Genomic DNA, 20266 nt, shown 5'->3' with positions numbered 1-20266 from the left:
AAAGACAACAGAAATATTTTAGGACCTCCTTTATTTGCAATTTTATTGCTTCCCCAAAGTCTGGGAAGGATTCTTTAAAATGTATTACTCAGCTTAGCACTGGGATAGAAAAGGCCATTAAGACATAGGACAATCATGTTCCAATCTGCTCAGACAAGGAAGCTTTTGAGCAAGCATCATTTGGTGAGTTCATACTTCTTCCCTGGCTGTAGCTGGTGGTCCAAAATTTTAGTATCTGCTCAGGGAAAGAAACTAAAACTCACCTTTATGGCTGTGAGGAAAAAAAGCAACCAAATGTGAAACCATGCATTGGGGTCCACCTGCATCTGCAGACAGCCTGAAAGAAAAGCCTGATGGAGAGCGTGCAGGATTGGTTTAACTCAGAGGTGTTCATTTTAGAGGTGGTTGACAAGCATTATCATTTCAGCATCACTAGCTACCACGCTGCTAATGAAAAAGCAGAAGGTGGCAGATGGGACAGTCGCATAGAGAATTCTGTTCATGGTCTGTAAGTGGCCTCTTAGGCAAGCGGTATGCAGACAGGCTTGGGTTGGTGAGCAGGGCTTGGAGGAGCACAGCCCTTACACTCACCCTGTTCTGGGCCTCACCCAGGAGTGTGAACATTAACTCACTGCATATCTCCTCAGGCTTTTCTTGGGGCTGGGAGATAAGAAGAGACAAGCAAAATATAGAGCAAATCACCTGGAGAGATGTGATACTGGACGCTGAGGAACCCAGACTACAGACCTCACCTGGGTTAACAAGCCTTGCCAGCAGCCTGACAGTATTTCCCAAAACCCAGCTCTTTGACTGGAGGAAAAGTAGGGAATGTGCCCCAAATTATGACAGGGAAGGAAAAAGAGGACCACAGACCAAGACAGGAAGAGGGGATGGTCCCAGGAAAGCTCTCTCTGATGTAAATTAAGGAGCTATTATTTTTTTGTGGGATTAAACTTAATTTTTTGAAGTTTGAAGTGGATGGCACCAGAAAAGGACAGAATTCAGCAGAGTTAGCATCCTGGGTTTTGAGAAACAATATCATGTGTTAAAACTTGTTTTATATAAAGTTCATAGAAGTTGCATACATTGGATCAAGCAGGTCCTTGTCATGTTTAGCCAACCAGGGGAGCTACAAGTTGGATGCTCCCCACAAGCCCCCTCCCAGTCTCTGACAGATCACCCATCAGGAAAAGGCTGGAAGCAGGCTGGGCTGCAGATCCAGATGTCTCTGGGTGCATGTCAGTCAGTGATTGTCTCCAATGTATTGGAGAAGGCTGTCTGAATCTAACTTTCTTAAGAAATACTGAAGCATTATCTTTGGGTACTGTCCTGCACAGAGTTCGATTTAAGCCCTGATCTTCTTCCTCTTCCCTGATAGAGACCTGTTCTTCCTCCCCAGTATTGGCTCATTACTGGAAGACTGAGGACGGATCTTCATCTCGGTAAAAGGGATGGAGAATTCATGGCCTTTCCATGGCTCCCAGTTCACCCCCTGGGAAAAGACCAAGGAATTTCTTTTATTAAAGCACGCAGACCAGGTGTTAGGAGTCTACCACTGCCCCCCTCTAATACCATTTAACCCTCCAATAAACAGAGTCGCTATTGTTCACCAGATTTTGACTGTAATTATAATCAATTTTCCAGACATTCCTAATATAAATCAAATCTCTATCCAGTTTGGAACACAATAGGACTGAGCCATCTTCAAGCCCAAAATAAGCCTGTACAATAAGATGCACACCAAGGCATGCACTGAAAGCCAAGGTATAGGCTACGTGAGATAGTGAGCCAGCATCCTAGTGTGGCTCCTAGTGAGTGTTCTTTTATGTGTTTCCTTCAGAAATCAAGACAGCTCCACCTCAAGTATCTCCGCCCACAAGAATCAGGGGGCCATGAGCTGAAGTCCTCTGGACCCAGGAAGGACAGAGTAAGAGCTATAAGTTTCCTTACGGATCATTTTCCTTTCAAATTAAGTGAGTTAGGATAGCCTGGGCGATCTCTCCTGCTCCAAGGAGAGACATCCCCGCCATATGTTTTCTCAAGGCTAGGGAGAAGAGCTGACCACCAGACAGGTTGGCCACTCACCTCACTGTGCTTGCTCTCCCCGTATTTCCCATTGAGGTTGGCCAAGTGGCAGTTCTTGTACCACCATGCACCATGGTGTGTCAGAGCACAGTTGCTGAGAGCCACATCATTGTCTCTGTCCCACGTTGTGAACTTCCAGCCATTGTGGTAGGTCATTGCATCCCCTAAGGGAAGGGATGAAAGACATGAATAGGAGTAAGAGACTACAGTTGCTCAGCCTAAGGGCTTAATACACCCTTCAGGCAGAACAGAGCAGGCCTGTCAGGGGAAAAGCCACAGCACAGGATGGGTCTGGACAATAATTTCTAGAGAGCTGCTATTAGAGGGCATGTCCAAGGGCTGGATCCCCCCAGCTGAACCTTATGGCAAAAGGATATTAAAGGATAAGTGAAAGACTATGGACACAATGGCAATGGTAATGATTTACCAGTGGCAGAAGCCAGCACCAGGATAGCTACTGCTGTTGAGCAAACTCCCATCCTGAACAAAAGCCACTTTCTTTGCACTTCTCAGCTGGGGAACCCCAGAAGTTGCTCCCCATCAGCACAGGTTACCTCATGGAAATGCTTCCCAGTCTGCCTTTTCAGCTGGTGTTTCACTGGGTTACAGAGCCCTCTCTTCCCCATGAAAAAGCAACTCTTTCTGCTTTTTTTTTTCGGGCCTGTGGGCTTACTCTCCTCAGTCTTCCCAGGAGGTACACACTTCTGTCCTCAAAGAGAACCACATCTGATCTAGCCTGACCTAATGAGCTCCCACACTACTGGCAAAACAAATACACAGGTCCCAGCATTTGCTTCCCTGTGCAAAGCAGAGACAGCACAAGTACGAGGCACTCCTCACCAGCATTGCCTCTGTAATTCCCCACCGACAGCCTGTATCTGTCCCTGCTCGAGGCAACCTGGAAGAAGTCATAGACAGCATAGACAGATTCGCTGGCTGTCCGCAAATCCACCCGGAGCTCATAGCGGATGGGGCTGCTACTTGTGAGATTGTGCAGCTTGTCAAGACCTAGAAGAAAAAAGAATTATTCTCTTAAAAGGGAAAAGCCTGTTCACCGTTGCAGTCCTAGACTCTCACCCTGTGGCCATTTTGGTTAAATCAGCTATTTCCTGCCTCCCTCCTTCCCTGCTTGATGCTGTCGTGACATTTTGCCAAGTTTATTCTGTCTTATCTCATTTTCTGGCAAGAGACAGCAGTATCAGAAAAAACAGCCAGCCTAAGCCAGTGCAAGACTGGCTGTAGTGCAACATTATTTTTCCCAGAACATTTAAAGACTCTTGCTCCAGAGACCTTGACCTATTTAGTGCTGGATTCTCTGATCCACACAGAGTTCTCTAACAGAACAAGACAGACAAAAAATGACCTAATACACCAAGTTTTGTGTACTATCCTGGACTTTGCATTTTCACAAATGCAATTTCTTTATTCTTCCTCTTGTAGGGACACACAAGCCTGAAATAAACCTTTCCAGAGTTTGGCTTGCTCTGAGACTACTCCAAAGCCCAAACATGCCAGTGGCAAGACTTAGTGGGCCTTTACAGATCGCTCAATGCTTCACTGGCACTTCTAGGGAAGACACAAAAGTTGACAGTTCCAGACTGCAGGCTCAGGGGTTGGATATTTCAGCATTTAGGTGCTTCTACAAAGCTAATCTTCAGCTTTTCACTGGTCACACCCTTGTACTGTACCAAGCCAAAATTCCCCAGTGGGATCTCCAAAGCCTTCCACATAATTTTTCCAGTGTTTGTAGAAATCCACCTCGCCAGTGCTCCGCCTCTGAAACACCTGCAAAGCAAGGATTGCTGAGTAAGAGTTCATGACAGGTTGAGGAGAGACAAGGAGGATGGGGATGAGAAATGCTCATCCTGATTCAAATGCAGACAAAAAGGTGAAGCATTCAGGAGCAGACAACTCTAACTGATGGTACACTGCAGCTGAGGAGGGTACACACAGGAATCCATTTCCATTTTCTGACTGCACATAAGCACTGGGGTGAATACTTACTTGTGCAAATTTTACAGTTTACTTTCCACAAATGCCTATAGACAGCACAAATCTGAGCGTGATCTAAACACCTGGACAAAACAGGCTTAGAGACATTGGGTTTCTAAATTTCACCAAAACAGAGGGACTTGGGCAGTAACACATTAAAATTTATTTCAGTGGAGAAAATCACTTACCACTGAAAATGAAAGGTGAAAAAGGGAATAAAGATATTTTGATTTGGTTGTTTAGGGAGACAGCTATCAGAGAACCTCAGATTCACTCCTTCATGTTCATACACACGCCCCACCTCAAAGCATTTGTGCTTCTGCCTCCAGATTCCCTTGAGCCACTCAACAACTACTGTGTGGTCAGGGTCCAGGTGCATGCTCACAGTACTAGCATTTAAAGTACTAACAGGCATCAGCTGAACTGCATTTAACTGTCCATACATATAACCTTATACTGTGGTCAAGATGCGATAATATAGCTCAGTGAACTCATTATGCAAGGCTGTTAAGCTAAGCGGTACTACCTCATCTTATGGCAGGGCTGAATGCACCCTCACAGACAACTCCTGTGACCCAACTGGCAAGAGGTGACACATTAAGCTGTCATAACTCAGACATTGCCCTCAATCAGCAATAATATAAGCCTGTGTGGCATTCACGACCAGACAACTAAAAGTCCAGTATCCCACTGTCAAGCCTTTGAGCCACTCAGCCTCCCACAGGATTCCTACTGACAGTCTGAGGTGGTACATCAGCATCCACCACCCTTCCTAAATACGCTACTCCATCAAGGCAGGAGCTGAAGCAGCACTGCAGTAGAGCAAAAGGAGCCTCAGCTAACACCGGTACCAGGTCCACTTGATTAGGTTCATAAAAAAAAAAAACAAAGAGGAGCAGAGAATCACTCACTATCCACCCGCCTCCATCAGTGGTCATGTCACAGTACACCTGCATCGGCCTGCTGCCATCCCTGTTCAGGTAAATGGTATACATGCCACTGGAGGCATTGCCGTTCTGCTGCATCTGGCTGCAGTCTGCAGGATACGGGTAGAGGAAGCTAACTGTGAGAACAGAGGGGGCAAAACCGCACATCAGCAAAGCAGGCCATAGAGCTGGGGGAGGCATTTCACACCCTTAGGAATCTCCTAAGGACAACAGTACTGGAAGAGAAGTAAAGAAAGCAGCAGCCCCCACTGTGTGCTCACACAGTGCCCAGTTGCATCAGTAGGTTGCTGCTGGCAGCCTTCCCTGCTGCCTGGGAGCTGGCACATGGATAAGGTCCCCAGAGGCTGCAAGAGATGTAGTCTTGGGCCACAGTGAGAGCAAGAAGAGGAGCCCTTGTTTGCAAAGGTGGGAGTGCCAGTAAATAGGGACTTTAATTTCTCTGCATTTCACAATTTGTCCACAATTGGCAACCCCTGTGGGCTCTGGCACAGTACAAGAGGCTCCCACAGCAAGCTGGTGTGAGATTTTGTTTGATTTGCTGCCATTCTGGTGTGCATTTCCTGACCTCTGAAAACAACCTGGGCAGCTACCCAATGCCATGACAGTACTTACACAGCTGTGTCCTACCATTACTAGGATGGTGCAGAAAGATCTCTAGTGTATCATCATCTCTCCTGCCCACTGGCAGCTCACCAGGAGGCTTTGTCCCACACTTGGCTAGCAAGGTTTGCCAGCAGCACTGACCAGTGTGGGCAATCTCCACTCACACCATCCCATTGTGTTTCCAAGTCTCCAGATGGTGTGGGCTTAGAATGGACTCCCAGCCAGGAGATACATCATTGACTCGCTAGATGGTTTGCTTATGATCATGCAGTTTCCCAGTTTGTCTGTAGAACATGAACTCTATCTCTGACCTCTACCATAAAGCACAACAGCTGCAGTGCACAGGGAAAAGTGCCACAACCAAGGCCAAATCTTACCTGTTGAGAAGGTACTGTCTGTCTTTCTGCTCTGGCAATCTCCCTTATAGGCCCTCACAAAGATGGTATACCTCACTCCTTGTTCCAGTCCTTCCAGCACAAACCGTTGTTCGCTAGGACCCAGATGTACTTCCTGCCAAATAAAACAGATCAAAGGTTAACCCAACTCTGAATAGCATTTAGCTTTTCTGGACCACAGTGCCTCATACTCCACATGCATTTACAGGCTTTTCTGGTAGAGTTCAGACAGGCACATTCTCTGTATATCCTTGAGACATGGAGTCCATCTCCTCAGAAGGAAGATTTGGGGCAAGGTCTCAAAAAACACTGTTAGGACATTGAGGACACTCTATCCCTGGTGAGTGCTGCCCTTCCAGGTATTATCAAGTTAGAAAAGAAAAGTGAAGAAACAAACATGTTCTCTGCACCTGGAGATCTGTTGGGAAGAGGCGTTCCACTGTCACAAAGTCCCTCCACAGCTTCTACTCATGACAGTAACACACCTCCTTCCTTAAGCTCTCCCTCCCTGGGCCATGGATAGCATAGATTCCCTCTCAAAATTGTTTTTCTGTGGACCATATACCCACAAGACCCAACTGGCAGAGCCCATAATCATAGGGCTGATTTCAGTGGGGTCTGCAAGGCTGAGGAATTCACTGTACCTTGCTCATGCCATCTCGACCCTGGTAAGTCAGAACATAGGCATCAATCTGTGCTGCAGGAGGAGTCCAGGTAACCACGCCAGTAGAATGAGTCACATCTGACACATGGAGGTTCTTGGGAGGATCGATCTCTATTGAAAAAGAAAAGAAAATTCAACTCCCATTGCATAAATGAAAGACAGCAACTGCAGCACAGGGCTTGGGCTGAGCTTTCAATGCCTGATCCTGTTAACTGGGAACTACTGAAGTCACCCAGTGACCTTCACAGCTAGCAAGAAGCAGCGGAAGCCTAGATCAAACATGGCAAGATCTGCTGCAGATCTGGTTTGGGATGTTTTGTGAGCCCTGCAATTGGCTCACCTGTACCAGGCCCAGGAGCTCCTCACACGTCTGCCTGAAAAACCTCCACCAGGCTGATCTCTGAAGAGCACGCACAGATAGGTAAGGTTTGGTCTCTATACCCCAGTCCTGGAGCATGGCCCAAGTGTGCCCTGCTGAGAGCCCCTACCACTTGTTTCCCTACTGCAGAAGAATGACTTCACAGGCTTTATTCTTCAGCCTTCTTTAGTAAATGCAGGAATACAAAGAAACCCACAGCTTTACAGTTTAATCTGTACTGTATATGGGACACCAGCTCCTTCACTGACATCAAAGGCTTAGCCAGACTTTTCCTGTGCAGTCAGACTGCCCAAGTTCAGCATGAGGAGAACAACAGAATTATTTTCAAGCAATGCCAGTTCACAGCAGTTGTCGAAAAGCATCTGTCTTATAAGATACCCACAACGGGGCTGCAGTGCTTCCCTCAGGATAAAAGCAATTTCTAAAGCTCAGCTGGAAGTAAAAACAATGGAAGAAGCCTCTCCCTAATTTTCATCCTGTGCTTGCTATATTCTGGTGTTTTGGGAACATCTTAAGGAAAAAAAATTTAAGGAGTAAGGTTTGTCCGGCTTTCCAAGTTTCAGAGAAAAGTTTCTTAGTGGGCAGTGCTGGCCTTCAGGGAAGAGTGCTCCAACCCTGAAGTGCACCTGAGTTTATAGCAAACTATAACTGAATAATTCATCTCAATTCCCTGCTCTTCCACAGACCTCCCTGGGGGACTACGGGCATGTCATTTAACTTGTCTGTTGATTCAGTTCTTCTCCATATAAACCAGGCAACAACACTTCCCAGAACTTGAAGAGTGCTATGAGGATAATCATAACAATGATTATAATGCATCAGTGAAATATTACAGTTGTGAAAAGGCCACGGAGGAAGACAAGGCCAAGCTATGTCTGTCTTAGATAAACGAGAAGAGTAGAGCAGTGTGGCTTCTCCCAGGAAACACCGCACTCCTTGTGTATAGGGTTACTGCTTAAAACAGATAGAGAGGCAGAGAAGAAGAAATCAAAACACCGAATATAAGGAGAACAACAGGAACAGGAACACCAACATTCACACAGCATGTTGTTTAAAACACCAGCTACTCATTATAACTGAAGCCACCTTTCACTAGGCTCCTGAATTAAGCATTAGCTCATTATCTAATGAACTGGTGCTTCATTCGGGAGACCGCTAAACAACTGCTTTAAATAAAAGGACACAGAAATCTTCCGAGTCGCTCATTACATGTATACCTCCCGCTGGACAGAAGAGGGAGCTAAAAGGTACCAAATCCATCACGAGAAGCAAGGGATGGGAAGGGCAGCCTTAGAGAGAGCCCTACAGTTTCACAGCACTGCTCTTAAAAGCCAGTCAGCAGTTTCCATGGGTGCAGGAGACCACTGCAGAACAGCTCCCTGCCACAGCCGGTTTGAATGCTAGGGAATAATCAGCCATCACCCTGAGTAAGAAAATGTTGGGGTTTTTTTCTCCCCTCAGAAGTTGTATTATTTTAGCAGAGGTGTCATTACTTTTGGAAGTATAACACACACAAAAAAAAAACCCCAACTTTTTTTTTTGTGCGGATATTTCAAAAATATCCCTACTAATGCTAAATGCATTCCCTCTCCCAGCAGTTTCACTTCATGTGAAATTTCCAGGTGTCTTCATTTTCATTCCAGTTCAAAAAAAACAACGTTTCAATTTGCTGAAACTCTCCTTGCATTTCTAGTTCCAGATAGGTTCAGTTTTTTGACCTCAAGAGATCTCCATTTGTTCCCATCAGCTGCCCTCGACCTCTGTAAGCACTGGGGAACTGCTTGGCATCTTGCCCTAAATCCAAGCTTCAACTACTCTATCTCACACCAGCTTGATTCATAAACTAAGAAACAGTACATTAGCAAGGCCAATGGATATGGATTGACCCTGAAATGTTCCCAGTACACCATAATCCTTACGACTGACTGAACAGAACAGATTTAAGCCTGCTTGGCAGTCTCCTAGGACCAGTCTAAGGTCATGAGTCAAAGGGCAGGCCATTATTTTTAACTGTCCCCGATTCTAAAATGGTTTAACTTTGGTTGTTAAACCTCTGTTATTGTTAGGCTTGATAGCAACACATGAAACACCGCATGCTTTTGATTAAGGACTAGTGAAATAAGCTGGGTACCATCAGCTGTCATCTTGTACTACAACATCTGCCTGTTCTATAATCATCTATAGCAGCAGTCTCTGTTACGGTAGTCTATACTCATGCACTTATCTCCAGAATGGGTTTACCACTGTGCCTCTTCATTACCCAGTAATGCAAAGAGAGATGATGAAATGTAAAATAACAAGACAGTAGGGTCCTTCTACCCCATTTCCTTTCCCTTCTGCCCACAGTTACCTGTCAGCATGTCAGTGCTTGCCCTCTTGCTCTGCTTGCTTCCCAGCTCTGTCCAGAGATGGATGGTGTACTTCATGCCTGGTTTCAGTCCTGTCAGGGTGGTAATGCTCTTGTTCTTCCCCACTTCTATTTCCTTGGTGTCCCCAACAGCAGAAGTGTAGCTCACCATATACCTGTCTATGGGAGCTTGGACACTATCCCAGGAGATGGTGGCTGAGTCCTCTGTCACTCGGTCAGTTACCAGATTCTTTGGGCTGTCCATTTCTAAGAAACAAGGTGCAGAGTAGAAAGTGTGGGTAACTAAAAGACACACAGGTTCCCCTTAAAACTTTTGCTTTCTAAAGCCCCATGATGCTACCCTCAGGAAGCGAAGGATGACATGGACTAACTCATCCGTAGCTTTACTGGGTCTCAGTGGCTAATCACCGCGCCTGCTATTGACAATGCGGAACTGGAGTAAGACAAGGTAAGGTACTGAGGCATGGCCATCTTCAGACAGAGGCCTCAGGAGTAAAATATAAGCAAAGATACAGGGAAGAATGATTGTGCAGAAGAAGGTCCAACTGAAATTTAAGGTTCGTAAGAATTTAGGTCTGACACAGCCTCAAGAGAGATCCATTAGACCAATTATTTGGGAGCATGCACGGCCCTGGAGTCCTGGATGACACAGCGTACACTGAGGTAAAGAAAGATGTGAGAGACTGAGGCAGCACCAACACTCTGCTTCCCTTTATCAGTCTCCCCCACAAATATCTTTTTGAGTTGTGAGGTGCCAGCAAGGTGTAACACTTCTCTACAGTAAGACTGAGGGAAGGCGGCCTTGGCAAAAGAGGTGGCCAAAGGAGAACATAATCGTAACTAATTCACCATGTGAAGCTACATCCCTCCTTCCATAGCTGCAAAATTACAACCCAAGATTTCCACAGGTCACCCATAAGAGTGTTTGTACCTGCCCTCTTGCTCTGCTTGCTTCCTTTCCCTGTCCACGCACAGATGATATACACCATGTCTGGCTTCAAACTAATCAGGACAGCAAGACCTGTGTCCTACCCCATCTTTCCCTCACTCCCAAGAAACACTAGCAGTGTCCTCTGCCGATCAGTCAGTCTTCAGCCTAGCTAAGCAGCCAACTTCTGTAAGCAAAAACCTTGATTATACAAGGGGAATTACTGATAGTTAAGAGACTTTAGTCAGGCTCAGACCATTTGCTACCCTTTCATGTTTTGGGAGAAGATGATTAAAATAGGGGTGTTTCCTTCCAAGTCTTGATTCATTGATAAATACTATTCTTATCAGTGACGCTAGTTGAACCATCCTAAGTTTAGGCAGGATTCAACAGCAGTAGCGTATACTGTGGGGCAGAGCTCAGGCAAAGCATTTCCAAGTATATTGTGGGGCAGAGCTCAACCACACCTGCAAAGCTTAGCATACCTGAAGACCAAAAAGAGTAGGCAAAGCTGATAAGTGAGGACCACAGTGCTTTAGCAAAGTGCTGTGAAGTTCACACTGGGCTGATAGTTTCTGAACTAACAGAGCAGTCATTAGCTCCTAAAAGTTCTCTAGACTTGGCACCATCTCTATCTGAAGCCTGAAGGTGCCTGTAGCATGGATGTCCTCACATCATAGGTGACCACAAGACAAAACGGTGTCTAGTGTATGTTCTGCAACAGGCCAGAAGAAAACAGGACAGAAATTGAGATCACCTCCACAACATAGTGTCATGTAGAAGCACAAAGATTCTCTGGAATACCTGTCACTGCCTCAGTGCTGATCCTCTTGCTCTGCCGGGTTCCCTTCGCTGCCCAGAGGAAGATGACATATTCAATGCCAGGTTTCAGTCCTGTCAAAGTAGTGGTAGTCTCGTTCTTTCCCACTTCCATCTCCTCTGTGTCACCATCAACAGAGGTGTAGTTCACCGTGTACCTATCTATGAGAGCCTGGACCTTGGCCCAGGAGATGGTGGCTGTGTCCTCTGTCACTTGATCAGTCACAAGGTGAGCTGGGCTGTCGATTTCTGCAGACAGTTAAAAGTGAAGAACACAGGCTGTCATAGTCAGGCTGTACTGTGACACTCCTTCCCCTCAAGGGCCTTGCCAGTTTTCTTCCTTTTTCAAGTCCTATTTCCAGTCACACACTGATTGGACCCACAAAGCTGGGAAGTATCAACGTCTGAGGTGATTTGACTGGGGTCTGTCTTTAATCCTTACAGAAGCTTTCTGAGGGAACAGCACAGCCAGTCCTGACCTGGACAGAAGAGAGCCCTTGCAAAGCAAGATATTGTTACTTTCTTACTTTCTCATGATCACAAGCCTCTGAAGCTCATGTAGATGTCATCTGTCCAGAAAGTGAGTGTCCTGGTTTTGGCTGGGATAGAGTTAATTTTCTTCCCAGTAGCTGGTATGGTGCTGCGTTTTGGATTTAGGATGAGAATAATGTTGATGACACACCGATGTTTTAGTTGTTGCTAAGCAGTGCTTACACTAGTCAAGGACTTTTCAGCTTCTCATGCCCTGCCAGCAAGAAGCTGGGAGGGGGCACAGCCAGGACAGCTGACCCGAACTGGCCAAAGGGATATTCCATACCATATGATGTCATGCTCAGTACATAAACTGGGGGAAAGCTGGCCGAGGGGCGGGAGTGACCACTGCTTGGGAACTGGTTGGGCATCGGTCGGCAGGTGGTGAGCAATTGCATTGTGCATCACTTACTTTGTATATTCTTTTATCATTATTATTATTTTCCCTTCCTTTTCTGTCCTATTAAACTGTCTTTGTCTCAACCCACAAATTTTACTCCCCCCCCTCCCCCCAATTCTCTCCCCCATTCCACTGGTGGGGGGAGTGAGTGAACGGCTGTGTAGTGTTTAGCTGCCTGCCAGGTTAAGCCACAACAGCGAGAGAACAAAGCTCTTTTGTTAAGAGTCCGGGATGACCCAGGTACGCATTTACTCATCTTCCTTCAGGAAGTCCCTGACCTAGAGCATGGGTCTTTTAAACACTCACAACAGCTTGCAATCGATTCAGGCATTCAGCTTTACAATGTTGTTATAAACCGGTAACCCTCACACTGGGCAGATCACTACTCCTTCTTAACCAGGACTGGATGCACAGGGGAAAGAAAGTCCTAGTAAGAACAACTGAGGAACAAGGATTAATCATCCTATTGCAAGAAAAGGCATCCTGCATGCTGTTAGTCTCTCTGCACTTCAATTTTTTCATCTGCAAAAAGGAACTGAGCATTTCCCTATTCCATGATGAAGGATAAATGAATTAACCAATTAAAACAAAACAAGACTATATAAATATAGTGTCCAGAGAAGGGCAACGAAGCTGGTGAAGGGTCTGGAGAACAAGTCTTATGAGGAGCGGCTGAGGGACCTGGGGTTGTTTAGCCTGGAGAAAAGGAGGCTGAGGGGAGACCTCATCGCTCTCTACAACTACCTGAAAGGAGGTTGTAGCGAGGTGGGTGTCGGTCTCTTCTCCCAAGTAACTGGCGAAAGGACGAGAGGAAATGGCCTCAAGTTGCGCCAGGGGAGGTTTAGATTGGACGTGAGGAAAAATTTCTTTACTGAAAGAGTGGTTAAACATTGGAACAGGCTGCCCAGGGAAGTGGTTGAGTCACCATCCCTGGAGGTATTTAAAAGACGTGTAGATGCGGCACTTAGGGACATGGTTTAGTGGGCACGGTGGTGTTGGGTTGACGGTTGGACTCGATGATCTTAGAGGTCTCTTCCAACCTTAATGATTCTAAATACATAAGAGACACTGCTGCAAAGGCTTCATTTTCCTTAATCCCTAGTAGTAATCACTACAGCCCATTTGTAGTACATACAGGTAATTAGAATCTCTCTGTGATGAGTCAGATAGGTTTCACAGCAAGATGCACTAACCTGAAGACTCGATCTGTTAAGCTTGAATCTCCCTCTGCTGTGAAACTGCCTTAGGATGGACTTATTCAGTGTTAAGGCAAAGCTGGACTGTAACTTACACTCTCAGCTCAAGCTATTGCCCTCTTACCAGTCACAGCCTCAGTGCTGGCCCTCTTGCTCTGTTGTTCTCCCTTTTCTGCCCAGATGTAAATGACGTACTCCATGCCTGGCTTCAGTCCTGCCAAAGTAGTGACATTCTTGTCTTTCTCCACCTCTCTCTCCTCTGTGTCCCCATTAGCTGAGGTGTAGCTCACTCTGTATCTGTCTATTGAAGCCTGGACTTTGTTCCAGGAAACAGTAATTGCATCCTCTGTCACTTGGTCAGTCAACAGCTCAGTTGGGCTGTCAATTTCTGTAAACAAAAGTCATTATAAGTTTTAGTATAGTGCTGTGGTAATCACAATGGTCTAAAGACACTGACAACACAAGTTTTATAGGCAGAGGTAGTATGTTGTATCAGACTATCAAATATATTCGGAAAAACAGATGAGCTTTGGGAAATGATTCTATGCCCAAAGACCTAAAAAGGGTCCTTTGTCCAAAAGCGTGCTTGTTTTATTCTCCAGCTCAAACTGGTAAATCCAACAGAAGTTTCATCTTTAGCTACAAACCATATTTTGATCATGCAGTGTAAATAACTGACACTTAAGTGAGTCCCATTGGATATCACCGTTTGTGGCCCCAAATAATTTTGTACTGTTGGATACAGTGCAAGGTAGATAAAACAAGGGGGCTAACCACTTGCAAGTCCTACCATTCTTGACTCATTGGTGTACACACTTGTGTGGCAGTGCCGAGGTGGCAGGGCCAGTCAGCCCTCGGAGCCTGCGCTGGGTGAGCTGGGCTGCTGATTTCTGCAGGAACAGTTAGGAGTGAAGAACATGGGTTGTCCTGGTGAAGCAACACTTCTTCCTTCCCCTCAAGGGCCCAGCCAATTTCTTTCACTTCTCATCCTTTATTTCTTATCAAGGATGGGCCTGAACTACAAAGCTGGGAGGTACCCAATTCTGAGGTATTTCAGCTGGAGTCTAGGTTTCCTCCTCACAGCCGCAAGAGCAGGGCTCTTTGTTGGCAACAAAAACACAGCTGGCCCTGCACAGGCAGGGAGGAAAGCCCATGCAGAATATGGTGTTACTGTCTCTTGCTTTCTGAAGACCACAACCTCTTGTCTGGGTTGCTCTGGGAATTATCCCAAAAACCAAACTGCCTGCTCAGAATCTCTGTCAGAAATGCAGCTCTCCTTGGACAGGATTATTTCCTACTAAAGCAAAACTTCCTACCTGTCACAGCTTTGATGTCTGCTGGGCTCCCCTCTCTGCCCAGAGGCTGGTGGCATACTTTTTGCTTGGCTTCAGTCCTGTCAGAGCAGTGATGCTCTTGTCCTTCCCCACCTCCAAGTTCTTTGCAACCCCATCAGTTGTGTTGTATCTCACCAAGTACCTGTCTATCAGAGGCCCTATCCCACGAGATTGTGACTGTATCTTCTGTCAGCCATCTGGCCACTACATGGACACTACACTGGCAATTTCTTAAGGGAAGGTTTGAAGGTGAAGAACAAGGCAACAACACTAGCGAGAACTATGTTCACATTCTCCACAAGAAAAAAAGCCACTTTCAATCTCCTCCCATTATCACAATCCTTCCCTTGCCCTTTTCACAGACAGAAACATGACGCTAGACTTCACAAGCCTTAAGTGACTATCACAAAGCGGCTTGCAGCAATGTGGCCCTTCAAGGATGACCCAACATCCCGTGACCTATACAGAGAGCATGTTTTTTTGTGGATTCTGTTTTGCTTTGGTTTTTTTTTTTCCTTCACTGAACTGCTAAATACCTCTCAGCAGCCTGAGCAATGAAGGACTTGCAGATGCCTCCCAAATTACTGGAACAGCATTTCTTATTCTGGCTTATTCTGCTGAAGGCTCTAAACTCCAGGGCACAAATGCACAACCATCTGACGGCCACACTGCAATTTACCAGACACCAGCTTAGCTGCACTATGATTTACCACACATTAGCTATGGTAAAAGTTGTGATTTTCCACCTGTGTGTACTAATCTCACCTCTTTCATGAGATTAAAATATATTACTTCTCATTTTAATGAAAGATGCTGAGGCTCATTTGTGTCACCTAGAGCGGTGCACACTGGGAACATATATTTGAATAATCACAGCTCAGCTAGTTAGCAGTGTAAGATGCTCACCTGTGGCAAGAAAATCAAGTTAATTATTTTCTTGTGTGATATGAAAATCGAGTGATATGAAAATCAAGTTTGTTCTTTAGTTATAATTGCATTGCAGCTGGGTATGGGCTGTGCCTGTATGCATATGCAGTGCATTTAACTCCTTAAGTCCCTGGATGGTCCAGAAGCTCCCCAGCCAGTCACCTGTATCAGTGAGAACATGGGCTGGCTTGCGACAATGGACCAACTTCAAAGTAGATGATTGACTGAACTTCATAATTAAGCATTTGACTGATCCTTACCAATCCCCTCTGGGTGAGGTCCTACAAATTCCCCCAAGGCAGCTCCTATTGTGTCTAGTCCAATTTATATGCTTAAATGTGTTGGTTAACATCCTGAGTGGAGCATCCCAAACACTCCCCTAGGTAATTTCTGCTGCAGAAGTACAGATTGCACATAGGTAAGACATTTGTAAATCATCAGCAGAAACTGCTCCTGTACACACAGCCACATTGGACCATGGCTGGCTGGATTATAAGAACTGAGCGAAACAGTGATTCGACGAGTTTCCCAATCTAGCTGCAGACCCTGCTGCAAGCACCCTTCCAGTGGAGACTCCTGGCCACCAAGGGACAGTGACCAAATGTCCTGTTCAGAGGTTTGATTCTCCACATGAGTCTTGCCTTATGCCATGATCCCAATAAATTTGTTTTTCCTTTTTAACAAACACTCTGTCGTGACTATCTGTGCAAAATGTGTATGAGCCCCCTGTCCTGTTGAGAAAGGCCACAACAGTCACCCAAAGAAAAGCTTGGAGGTTGTTTATGGCATTTTAAAAGCAAGGCACGAATTAAATGTTCCAGCTATGAAGCTTCAGTTTTGGCTGTGTTTCACTGTTCTCTGTACTGATAGTAACTGGTGCCTTGCCATAGGACCTGTCTGTAACAGGACTTGAAACAAAGAGTTTTCAAGCTGAGCTGGAGACCTGTTCAGCTACTCTAGTAAGAATGACATGATTTTTTTGCCTCACAAACCTGTGCAAAGCAGGAGAAGCTTTACTAAAACAAGTACAATTGATGAAGGAGTTTGAAATTCAAACTTGTTTGCCTCCGCTGCTGCTGCTGCCACAACATACCTGTCACGGCACTGGTGCTTGCCTTCTTGCTCCGCTGGGGTCCCTTCTCTGCCCAGATGTGGATGACATATTCCATGCCTGGCTTCAGATCCAGTAAGGTGATGATGTCATTTTTACTCCCCACCTCTATTTCCTTGATGTCCCCATCAGCTGAGGTGTATCTCACCATGTACCTGTCTATGGGAGCCTCAACTTTACTCCATGAGACAGTGGCTGTATCCTCTGTCACTTGGTCAGTTGCCACATTGGTTGGACTATCAACTCCTGAGAGAACATTTCAAAGCACAGGATTAGGAAACTCCAGCTGAATTAAATCACTACAATACCTGTCATGGCACGTGCACATTTCCTTCATTTTGCCTTGCTGCTTTGGCCTGAGGGGGAAAGAAACACATCCATGACAAACCAGCATGGTCAGAGTGGGGAGAAAGCAGGGCTTGTGTCTACCATTTAGATGAAACTTTCAATTTTTTTTCTGCAGGAAAAGCTTGCAGGCTACCTGCCTCACCTTCCATGGGTACCATCTTGAGCATTACCTTCTTGCTTGCCCTCCTCACAGCACCAAGTATAGGCTCCATCCTTTCTCTGCTTCCAGTGTCAGCCATTTGTTGCTCCTCCCTTTCTGCCTATCCTGCAGACCTGTCTCTCAGACTCCCCCAAGGCTTCTGCTATTTTAGGTGGTGAATCAGAGTTTAGTGGTAGCTCTTGCAATAACTGGTATTTGTCTTAGTTGCAGCTCCTAAGTTCCAGGGGTTACATAAGAATATGAGCAGGATTACTCACTGTGGATTTTTTTTTTTCTTTTTTGAGAAGTTTTGCAGCCCCCATGTCTGTGAAGAACAGCTTGAAAACACAAGCCAAGCATGTTCCAAATAATCAGAATCTACACAGGGAAGAAGAGCAGCCTTACAATGGCAGTGTGGAGGTTGAGGTTTTGTTGTTTTAAATCAATTTTCTTTTAATGGAATAATTCACAAGACAACCTCAGGAATGTCAGGCCTGATTTGGGATTTTTCAGTCTTTGGATGACAGCTACCCTTTTGTAAGAGAGCTGAATTTCAGAGTTTCCAGAATCTTACAGGTAGAATGAGAGTTCAAACTTCTTCAAGCTCTCTTTTGCAACATAATAGCTCAAAAATATTCTGCCACGTTTTTGAAGAGCTTGAAGCATCAACGAACCACAGGGTTTCCAGATCTGCTTTAACATTCAGGTCTGGAATGGCTAGGCTGCCAGTTACAGGAAAAATAATAGTCAAGTAACAGCAGCATCTGCCAGGCCTTCCAAGCTGTACTGAGCACACAGTCGGAGCAGAAGTCAGCCTCAGGATGCTTCTGTGCTCTTGCCATGCTAGAGATGACTACATCTGACTCGGACTCTGTTACAAGATAAAGCAGTCCAAAGCTTCAACCTCTAAGGGCCAGCAAGTAGCTGAAGCCTCTTCAGTCACTTCACATGTAAGAGGCGAAGACTCAAGCTACCACAGACATGCCAGGGCTGTGCCACTGTGCAGCCCACTGGACAAGCACAACTTTGCCTCCATGGGGGCAGGTGTATCAGACCACACAGCGGGCTGGGACTATAGCCCCCAGTGGAAATGGAGGCCTGGCAACGGTGTGCTAATCTGCTCCTCAGTCCAACTGTTCTGTTCAGTCTGGTGAACAGAAAAATAACGCTGGAGCCAGGCAATACAGGAGAAGAAGAACTTGTCCTCTTCCTTATCACTCCTAGGCTCAGAGACCAGACAAATCAGCAGCAGCTAACAGCTGCAAGGCACTCAGTGGCAGCTGCCCAGATGATCCACGAGGAAGGGCTATATTCAGACCACAAATCGTGTGTGCTAGGTTTAAGTGAGGTCATCCTGCCAATGATCTAGTTAGGGAAGTCATGAACCAGAAAGCTTTGAGTTACTGCTGGACCTAGCTCTGAGCTCGTTTGAGGGTTGTTATTACATACAGAGGCCAGCTTACTACACTTATCCTGCATCTGGCTGGAGCCGTTAGTCAAGTTAAGGGTGAAGTTACTGTAGATTCAAAACCAAGGCAAAAGACTGAGCTAGGGCTAGGTTTAGTGTTTAATATATGGTGTAGACAAGCTTAAACAAGATGTAAGCAGACTTGGCTGCAGGTCATGCATGAAGAAGCAGCCAACTATGCACTTTTCACGCTGTGATCTTGACAGATCTGCCCCCAAACACTGTAGTAACATCTCTATCATAAAAGAAACTTTCCACGTACCAGTCCTACCACTCACTGAGGATGGTTTCCCCTCTGTATTGTCTTTCACAGGTATGATGGTAACCTCATACCCTGTGCCAGGTTTCAGGCCTACAAAGAGCAAAAGGAAGCGTTATAAACAATTAGGGAAGACGGTAATTTTTCTTAAAGAAAGCTATTTTGTTTAGTCTACCCAGTTCTCGGTTTGTAGCAGAGAGGAACTTAAAGTTTAGATTTCTATCTGAACTTCCTTTTGTCTTGAGAATGCCTTGGTAGCACTTCTGGTCCAGGCTTGCCAGTAGGGCATACATTGACATACACAGTGAGCAGGGATTTCCATAACATGAACGTTACCAGCTCTGAAATAGAATATACTTTATTCCTAACAAGGATGGAATTAAAGCTGAATGAATATGCCTTGAAACTTCCTATCCACAGGGCATAGAAGCTTTCTCCCTGTAGAGACACCCATCATTATGGGTTAGGGGAACCCCAATAAATCTCACCCTGGCCTACGGCAGGCATGAGGTGAAGGAAAAGTGGCCATCCACACGTGAGAGAAGAATCATCTCAGGGCTATGGTCTGACCGTCAATCACGCCTGCCACTTCTCCCTGCCCCTGCCCAGTTTGGAATACCCACAAGTACTCACCAGTCATGATGTGTCTGCTCTTAGGGTCATTGCTTTTGGGTACCGTGACCTGCTTCTCATCTACCTCCATCAGGGATCTGAACTTCAGCTTGTAATAATCCACCTCTGTTGGTGGGTTCTCCCACTCCACTTCCAGGGAGTGCTCCATCTCCTCTGTCACCCAGATGGCATTGAGTGCAGACAGGACTGGGAAGGACAGCAGAGGGCCATGAGGAAGCAGGATCAGCACCAAAAGGTGAATATAAGATAGGAGGTTGCTAAACAGCCCCTCTCCCTCCCCAGTTGCCTGCTCTGAGACCTGAGACATTTTCCTGAGCCAAACTGAAGAGTTAAGCAAGTACAGCACAATCATTATTTCAACAGGCTTAGTTTTATCCATGGTAACACTCCAACTCAAGAGTTTTCTGGCTCTCAGCTCCCACTTGTTGTGCTAGAAGTAAGAAAAATGTCAAAATAACCAAACTTTTCACTGTTTTTGCCAAGTGCAGGCAGACAGCATACTGTCAACTGCTAACAAAATGCCATTTTAGTTCTAGAGAGAATGTGTCAAATATGCAGTCTTTCCATACCCAGCCTCCTAACCTCAGTAGCATCAGGCTCATGAGGAAAACTCACTGCTGCAGGCATGTTTGGCAAATTAGTACCTAGGAATGACATCCTGCCTACTTTAATGCCCCTTCTGCATCCAGTCAAACAGTGCATTATTCTTAATAACATGCTGGCCTTATCTTGCATGCTTT

At 45.8% G+C, this 20266-nt stretch overlaps 1 protein-coding gene across 1 annotated transcript in view; it reads right to left on the bottom strand.

Moving 5' to 3' along the window:
* Positions 1-1345: 1345 nt before the first annotated feature.
* The window catches only part of TNN (tenascin N), a 22298-nt gene continuing 3377 nt past the window's right edge, over positions 1346-20266 (bottom strand). Inside the window, exons 5-17 of the mRNA XM_009319866.1 lie at positions 19527-19712; positions 18897-18986; positions 16662-16925; positions 13432-13695; positions 11166-11429; positions 9416-9679; positions 6667-6797; positions 6005-6137; positions 4989-5140; positions 3774-3870; positions 2926-3093; positions 2086-2249; positions 1346-1492 (exon numbers count right to left, since the gene is read on the bottom strand). Of these exons, the coding sequence (XP_009318141.1) occupies positions 1346-1492; positions 2086-2249; positions 2926-3093; positions 3774-3870; positions 4989-5140; positions 6005-6137; positions 6667-6797; positions 9416-9679; positions 11166-11429; positions 13432-13695; positions 16662-16925; positions 18897-18986; positions 19527-19712 (2324 nt within the window). The remainder of the gene's footprint in view (positions 1493-2085; positions 2250-2925; positions 3094-3773; positions 3871-4988; positions 5141-6004; positions 6138-6666; positions 6798-9415; positions 9680-11165; positions 11430-13431; positions 13696-16661; positions 16926-18896; positions 18987-19526; positions 19713-20266) is intronic.

This window comes from Pygoscelis adeliae, unplaced genomic scaffold (genome assembly GCF_000699105.1).
Source record: "Pygoscelis adeliae isolate BGI_AS28 unplaced genomic scaffold, ASM69910v1 Scaffold283, whole genome shotgun sequence".
In the NCBI taxonomy this organism is placed as follows: domain Eukaryota; kingdom Metazoa; phylum Chordata; class Aves; order Sphenisciformes; family Spheniscidae; genus Pygoscelis; species Pygoscelis adeliae.
This window is presented reverse-complemented; position numbering and strand designations above follow the sequence as displayed.